At 38.7% G+C, this 8,549-nt stretch overlaps 1 protein-coding gene across 2 annotated transcripts in view; it reads right to left on the bottom strand.

The window, feature by feature from the left end:
- Window positions 1-5,031: 5,031 nt before the first annotated feature.
- Window positions 5,032-8,549, bottom strand: part of LOC107088161 (CDK2-associated and cullin domain-containing protein 1-like) — a 10,285-nt gene continuing 6,767 nt past the window's right edge. The window contains exons 3-8 of one of the 2 annotated variants that reach the window (XM_015380160.1): window positions 8,183-8,285; window positions 8,011-8,106; window positions 7,822-7,924; window positions 6,507-6,596; window positions 6,279-6,417; window positions 5,032-6,199 (exon numbers count right to left, since the gene is read on the bottom strand). In XM_015380160.1, coding sequence (XP_015235646.1) covers window positions 6,160-6,199; window positions 6,279-6,417; window positions 6,507-6,596; window positions 7,822-7,924; window positions 8,011-8,106; window positions 8,183-8,285 — 571 coding nt within the window. In that variant the 3' untranslated portion in view covers window positions 5,032-6,159. The remainder of the gene's footprint in view (window positions 6,200-6,278; window positions 6,418-6,506; window positions 6,597-7,821; window positions 7,925-8,010; window positions 8,107-8,182; window positions 8,286-8,549) is intronic. The other variant, XM_015380169.1, reaches the window with a different exon arrangement.

The following is an 8,549-nucleotide window of genomic DNA, read 5'->3' as shown; positions in this document are numbered from 1 at the left end:
TTTGCTCTGTTTCTGGCCTCAGAGCAGATAAAGAGCATCATGAAAACCAGCAGACAGGTCAGAGAGAAGGTTGCAGAGAAATTTAAAGGTCTAGAGGATGATCTTTTATTTCCAGGTGGATCATCTAAATAAGTTCACTGGAAAAAATCCAAATCTAGACAAGTCCTTTTTTCTTAAAATAAGTGCATTTGTTCTTGAATTGAGGAGATAAAAGAGACATATTGCCAACTGAACAAGACAACTTTGGTTTAAAATAAGAAAACGCAATTGCATTGTCTTATTTCAAGCGCATATTATCTAATTGTCTTATTTTAAGAGTAAAAATACTCATTCCATTGGCAAATTATCTCATTTACATACTCAAATCAAGGGTAAATACACTTAATTTGAGAAAATTGTACTTATTCCTAGATCGTTTTTGCAGTGTTGTCCTCCTAATTGTCAATCACCCTGTTGATATGTTTACAGAAAGCCGTCCTACGTGCTCATCCTGTTAGCTTTTCTGTTTCTGTGCAGGCGCACTTTCAGACGTATATCTGCGGTGAGCTACGGTTTCAGCCAGTCATCGAAGCTCACCTTTCTCACGCCGGTTCTTTGAAAATGGCAGAGGGTCGGAAGTTAAAAAGTCTCTTCCAAGTGTAAGAGAAGAAAAGAAAGGCATCAGAAGAGGCAGATTAGCTGTCAATACGGCACGTTATCGCCACAGGCTGTCGCTACCCGACAGCGGCGACTGATAAAAATGGCGCAGGCACCACGCAGAGTAGGAGGAGTTACGTGATCAACGGGGAGCAAAAAGTAGTGATCATCTAACTGAACGGTCATGAAATTGAGTTCACTATAAAGTCCACTATATATTCCCTTATAGTGATTGAGGGATTTAGGGGTTAGGGATGGACGTTCAGTCACAATAAGCTAGTATGAGTGTTGGAATAATTATGTATAAGATACTTAATGTTTGTTCTTATAATGTATAATGTGTGACATATTACTGGAGTTTCTTGGACCATTTGACCGCAAGACATTTAAATGCAAATTGACCTGTTCACTGAGGCTGCAAATTGAATTGTATTCCTTGTTTCCTATTCCTTTAGCACAACCTCAGCTTGTGTAACTAGGGAGCCCCACCTCTGACTTTAATAAATAGCGAGGAGAAAGCTGAAGACCGACAGAGTGGGGTGGAGATGTACCTGCACGGTCTCTTCCTACTCTCCTCGCGAGTAAAAAGAATCCTGACTCTGTGCCTTTCTTTCCTTGTTTTACAGTATTTTAGGTGTTAGACCTGACAATGAGCTATGAGAACAGCAACTTTTAAACAGAGCGCGCACGAGGAGAAATGAGCTTGTGCACGCTCTCGCACCCATTTAATAGCATTCCCTCTCGGAGTGGGTACAGGGTTGTGCTGTTCTTTTTTTTTTTTTTAAGTGGAGAGGTTGTGTCTTTTAAAGAATTTGTGAAAATCCTCCACAATACTTTTAAAGCACAGTTATGTCTTAAAATAACATCCATGCTCTGAACTTCTCCAAGAACTCTGTTTAATCTTTCATCTGGATTTGGAGAGATACTAAGAAATGGAGGTTTGCTGAAGAGCATTAGGTTAGAAACATTCCAAAGCTAACCACTAGAGACTGACATTTTTTCGGGAATCCCACAGGTCACGGGATTCCTGTGGAATTCCCGTGGGATGGGAGTCAGTATTAGTAACAATCACGTAATTTGGACGGTACAGGATTGAACATTAACGGGAGCAGACGGGAGCGGGAGCAAACCAATAGTAACTAAAAAAAACCAGGATCGATGCCAAAAAAAAAAAAAAAAAAAAANCCATGTTTATAGATGTTGGAGATCAACCTGTTTTTCCAGTGTAGTCCTGTTTCTCTGACCGTGACTGGCTGGATGTGCTCTCTTCATCCTCTGACATGGGAGCTGGCTCAGAGCTCGTCTGCCTGGCTGTGTGTTTCCTGGACGGGGCCGCCTTTTACAGATGCTTTTTGTATCTCTGCTTCTGTCTCCTCAACCCCAGTCGGCCTCAGCAGATGGCCGCTCACACTGAGTTTTTCCTCTCCACTGTCGCTACAAACATGCTTAGTTTGAGGGATTGCCTTCGAGTCAATGAGTTGATGCAATCAACTGGTTTTCCTTAGATAGAAAACTTTGAATTAATCTGACTGGATGATCTGGTGAACTGTAAAGTACCTTGAGATGACATGTGTTGTGACCCTTAGCAAAAAGTAGTTTATTCAAGTATACTAAAAGTGCACTAATTTCATACTTAAAATCAGGCAGTGCGCTTAGAGTTTACTTATTCTAACCAATATTTCATTTACTTAGCAATAGTAAAGTCAAGTGTACTTGTCTATACTATTGTTTACATTTATTGTTTACTAAAGTATACTTTAAGTATACTTTAGTAAACTTCAAAAATGTCCAAATTTAGTTCGAAGAAGTATTACTTTAGTAATACTTCAAGTACACTAAAAGTACATTGTTCGTTATACTTTGTAAACTTATACTTATACTTAAATATTCTTAATAGAATTTACTTCAAGTATACTACTTTTTGCTAAGGGGAATTGGTGCTATAGAAATAATCTGGAAAAAAAAAAAATTATTTGAACCCATTCAAGACTCCATCTCCCAGAATTCCCAGTTCAAAAACTTAGGGATGGATGGATGATAACTGGATAGATTGTCCTGAGCTATCTCTATAGTTATGCTGTTATATACTTATTCTGCTGGAGGACATAGGGACGACCTTTCATCATTCTGCTTCATTCTAGCTCTATTCTCCCATTCTGCTGTATTTATTAGTTCAAACAACAACTTTACGATCTCTCTGCTTTTTCTTGTCATAGTAGCTTCATTTTATTGGTTCCTCCTTGATTGAGAAGCCATCCTGGAAAGAAATATCAGCTGGGCTGCTGCCTTTAACACCTTTGTTTATTGATGATAGAGTAAGGCCTTTAGTCCTGTTTTGCTCAGCTTTTAGTGTGTGAAACTGTATGTTCTTTCATTTATCTCATTGCCATGAAAACTGTTCAGAGCTCGTCTGATTAACTGTTCTTTCCCAGACAGAGCCACCTGTGGTGATAGTTTAGAGTTATCTTTTATAACAAAGAAAGTATTTATGGACCAGTTCTTCTATGTTCCTTTTGTACGTCTGCTTTTCTCCAGGAAAAAGTTTTTGCCAATGAGCCTGGCTCTGCTGGAGGTTTCCTCTCCACTGTCACTGCATATATGCAAGGTGTGAGGGATTTCTGACATCAAAGATAAAATGCAAGCATTTATCGACTGTCAACACATGCTTCATCCAGGAGGAGCGAATCCAGCAAAGTCAATCACTTGATACAATCTGCTGTTTTTTTTCTTAGAAAACTTTGAACCAGTCTGACTGTATGATCTGGATGAATTGTCTCTGTAAAGTGCTATGTAAACAAACTGAATTGAACTGAAAAGATAAACTTATAAAAGGATGATCGGTGGATGGATAAATTAGATGAGTGTGTGAAAAGATGGATAATTATCTGTTAGGTTAAGATGTGGATGAAAAAAAAACTCATGGATAGATGAGTTTGATGAATGAGCGGCCGGAAGGGGAGAGGAATAATTCAACTTTGGACAGATTGATAGATGAAGCATTAATAGATGTGTAGATGGCTGGATGAAGTAGGCTTAGATTGACTGATGAAAGGAGAAATCAAAAACCCAGAAGAAGTGGCAAGGAATTCGGATCATTATCTGAAATTCACTTATAAAAAAATGGGTCTTAAAACATTTTCTCATTGCTTTTTTCCTCTAAACCGAAACCAGATGAGCGAAGGTCCAAACAGTTTAAGACTACCTATAGGAACCACTTTAGAAGTCAACAGCAGACAGATCCCTCTGCAAACATTTCACAAACAGAAACTGCTCCAGGTGGATGTTTATTCAATGTTTCAGCGTGAATATCGGGTTGCATGTTGCAGGAAATAGCTAAATAGTTTACATCGTGCTCATCAGATGCAGCACTTTCACCCTTCAACTGCTCCATCAAGTAGTTTAATCAAACAAGTGTTTCTAGTCTCAATATCATTTTCGATCATAAAGAAAAACAAAAGACAGGAAGCAGCAAGCCTGAGCTTTTATTTACACTTAAAACAGTGTAGGAGCTGGAATCCAAACACATCTAGTCATCAGGTGTATTGCAGCCGTGACAAAAGCTAGTATAAACTGGCTTTAAAGCAACACCTTGTACACGTTATGAAAAGGCTGTACACATATTAATGCACATAAATGCATATTTGCATAATTTCTCATCAGATCCAAAAGACAGGATCTAAGATATCAAAAGTTAAGGTACATGAGATGTCTTCCAGCACTGATGTGTTTGACAGATCTTTTCTGGCACTCTGCGAATCATGCATGCGAGGCAAAAAAAACAAGTGTTGCACCAGTCAATCAGAAAGTGGTCAGAATCTTAATCTGCAGTTTAAACACTGATTTAAATAATCCATAAATGCATCGAAAATCAAAACTCCCATTTTCTCCAGTTACTTGACAAATTGAAAAAGTTATCAGCTGCATTTGGGCTCATCTAAATACATCATCGGTTACATTCTGTCTCACAAATAACATTTGAATGTTTTTAAGACATCTGGGGAAAAAAAAAAAGTTAATCATGGAAGTGATCACAGAATTAATAAGAACAAGCAAAGAAAAGGATTCAAAAGTCAGCCAGTTTTTCCCTGATTTGCTCCGACTGCTGATCAGCTGATTAAATGCTACAGAAATTATTTTCTTTCTTACTGTTCTTTAAATGCATCAAAACCCCAAACTTTTTCCTAACACACGATGATCAATCAGCATCTACTTTGTTGCTTTACTGCATAATCTGGGATTAATCCTGTAATTTTCTTCCTTTACTTTACCGACAGCTAAATCGATTGCAAAATACATGGCAAAGTACTTAAATTTATGCAAAAGTTGTTTTGTTTTTTAAATAATGAATACGTTTTTCAATTATGCAGGTTCACAAATTATAACAATTTTCTAAATTTTTGTGATTTGGATCCAGTAAACACAGAGTGATATTTTTCAAGCATTTATATCTGTTAATTTGGATCAATTCTGCCAACAGCTCATAAAAAGCTGGAGAATTTAATTTAACACAGAGCCCAAGCTGCAAAGCCTCATTGTTAAAACAGCTGCTGTACTCAAAGGAAGGTTTAGTGGAAGGAAAAAGTGTGGTAGAAGATGCTCAGCAACAGGTATTACAGCAGGAAGGCTTTAATTGCTCTTTTTAAAGGAACCTTAAATTGGGTTCCTGCTAGCAGTAAACCATAATCATCGAAAGAGAATAAATTATTTCACATGTATTACTCTGTGTTTATTGAATCAATTTAGCTCCATCTTAAGAATTTAATTACAGAAATAAGTTAATTGATATTTATTAAAATGCATCTGGGTGCATCAAGATCTCTGGGAATTCTAAGGTTAAATATTTAGGAAAGCAATGGCTTGGGAAACGTCTGATTGGTGCATCGTCAAGCACTAAAGATGCTTGTTTCAAACTGAAACGAAAACTCAAAGCTTGTTGGGGCAGAAGCAGCTGAAAGACAAAGTAAACAAACATCCTCTTTGGCATACAACTGTTATTTCCTAACAGTTTTCTTTTTTTGTGTAATGCAGTAAAGGCAACATAAGAGTAGAGCATTACAACAAAAATGAAAATTTTTTTGTGTATCTTGACTGTAACAGGTGGCTTGTGGGATTAAAACATTATCATTAGCAGCAACTGGAAAGTGTTGATTAGCTTCATCTGTAAATTAAAAAAAAAACAGCACAAGACACTTCCAGCAAGAAGTTTGGGAATGAAAAAGATTCACAGGATACCGATCAAAACGATGCATTCAGGTTCTCTTCCATCCCAGTAAGCAGATGCAACAACTGCATCCTGATGCATGGCAACCATAGAACCATTGTGAAGTCCGTTTTCCTTTCTCTCCATGCATCAAAAATAGGCTCCAACATTATTGTGTTTTTCACAGTGTTTTTGTGGCCTTGAGTCAACAGAGACGAACATGAGGCATTGTTGAATTTGTATTTAGTGCAGCGAGTGTGATAAAGATGTAGGAGGCACAGTAGAGTTCTGCAACAGATCCGAGGACGCCTTTTTTGTCGCCATCAGGAGTCTTCACTGGCACGTTTGCGGGATTGGTCCCCCCTGGGGACAGGAAAGATAAAGACCTTAGTGATTCTGGTGCAGACTGGAGAGTCGGAAACCAAAGCTGCGGGAAACCGACCGTGGGAAACCGTTCATGGAGAGCTCCATCTGCAGCTTCCGGTCATGGTCTGCGTAATCGGGCAGCCGAGATTCAACAGCAGGAGGGTGGATCTGCGGTATGAAGCTGGAGAAGAGGGCCGGAGCGAGCTGGGCCCACTCTGAAAGGACAAAAAATTATATTTATGGATCAGAAGGACTTTAAAGTATAAGAACTCCCCTATCTGATGTCCATTAACGCATACGTCACCTGGACATAGGCTGTAGAGGCCTTTAACCACACTGGCCATCGTGGATGGTTGAACTTGAAAGGGCATGGAGTGAGCTTTAATGAGCAGAGCTGGAAATAAATGAAAACGAAGTCTGAATGTGGTTCAGAGAGAAAAAAAAAAGCCAGAACATTGTAGGATGAGGTGTGTTTTACTTCTTTGATGTGTTGCTTAACAATAAATAGTTAAGCCGTTTGGTGGACAGAAGTAACAATTACAGCGCTAAAAGATATTTCTTCAATGCAAAAGCTATTAACTTATCAAACAGAGCAAATTTTAATCTAATAAACCATTAATCCAAAATGATTTGGTTATTTGTTTAAATCATTTGCTCTGTTTCTGGCCTCAGAGCAGATAAAGAGCATCATGAAAACCAAGGAACACAGCAGACAGGTCAGAGAGAAGGTTGCAGAGAAATTTAAAGGTCTAGAGGATGATCTTTTATTTCCAGGTGGATCATCTAAATAAGTTCACTGGAAAAAAATCCAAATCTAGACAAGTCCTTTTTTCTTAAAATAAGTGCATTTGTTCTTGAATTGAGGAGATAAAAGAGACATATTGTCAATGGAACAAGACAACTTAGGTTTAAAATAAGAAAACACAACTGCATCGTCTTATTTCAAGTGCATATTATCTAATTATCTTATTTTAAAGCTAACCACAGACAAAAGAACCCCTGCCTAAAAAAAAAGCTATGAAATCTCCCATTAATTTGCAGTGAAAGCGACGCAGTAGTCATGAGAAACAAATTGATCTGGTCAGATGAAGTAGCAGTTACAGTTTTAAAAACATGGGGGTGGCTGCATCATGCTGTGGGGGAGCTACATGTGGATGATTTTGTGCTGTCCTGTAGATCAGGCATCCCCAACCTCGTCCTCAAGGCCCCCTGTCCTGCAGGTTTTAGAGGTTTCTCTGCTTTAGCACGGCTGATTATAATCATTGCAGTAGACCAAAATCCTGTTAATCAGCTTTCAATTAAAATCAGCTGTGCTGGAGCAAAGAAACCTGCAGGATAGCGGGCCTCGAGGACCGAGGTTGGGGATGCCTGCTGTAGATGCATCCCTGATTCAGCACACCAGGCTCAAAACTTCAACTTAACTGGGTTCTGCTAATTACCCAGTTAGTGGACCCCGGTGTGTTGAAGCAGGACCCCAGCCTCTGAGGACCAGCGTTTAACACTTATGGTTTAAATCAACCTCTGAAGACTGAAGTCTCCAGATGATGCAAAGCTATTAGGTGGGTCTATATACAACTGACTAGAAAAATCTGATGAAGGTAATAACAACAAGCTCTCACGCATCAATTTGCTTAGATGTTTTTCTGCAACGTGGTCTGCAAACAGCTTCATCAGATCCTCTTTCAGGTCTCGGTTCAGTTTCGACTCAATATAAAACTTGTTCTGAAATATAGAAAAAAGTATGAAAAGTAGCTATAATATCTTCTTTTTTTTTTTTTTCGGTGGCACAAAATAGAAACAATACCTACCAAGTATATAAACACTGGAACGATGCACTGAAGAGAGGCTAAGTACTGAGTCAGAGCAACGTTGAAGTTCTCAATCAGGCTCTGAGGTGGGCTGGCCTGTCGATAAGTCAGACAAACTTTAGCTTTATTCATATTCTCTTTGAGGTATTTCACTGTATTTGGGTTTTCTTACCTGTAGCTGCGTGGAAACCTGCTGCAGGTGAGCGGTTATCTTTGACGTCAGGTCACCGTAGAGCAGCTCTGAGTGCTGCTGGCAAACACACTTGTAGACGTAACTGAGAATAAGAATCAGCAGAAGAGCAGCAAATTAATGAAGGTATGCATTTCAGCTGCTCTGTCATGACCAGCAAAACCAAACACTGAAGGCAAAAAAAGCAGTGACTCAGCACCACCTAGTGGACAGAACAAATTGATGAAAAAATATCACCAGTGTTGAAAATTTAAAAAACTATTAATCAACAGTAGACCTCATATCTACGGAAGAGGATTAGGGCCACTGGAAAAAAAAATAAAAAGTTAACTGATTTTTTTTTATTTTA

The sequence above is a fragment of the Cyprinodon variegatus genome, unplaced genomic scaffold (assembly GCF_000732505.1).
Source record: "Cyprinodon variegatus isolate N-32 unplaced genomic scaffold, C_variegatus-1.0 Scaffold11, whole genome shotgun sequence".
In the NCBI taxonomy this organism is placed as follows: domain Eukaryota; kingdom Metazoa; phylum Chordata; class Actinopteri; order Cyprinodontiformes; family Cyprinodontidae; genus Cyprinodon; species Cyprinodon variegatus.
This window is presented reverse-complemented; position numbering and strand designations above follow the sequence as displayed.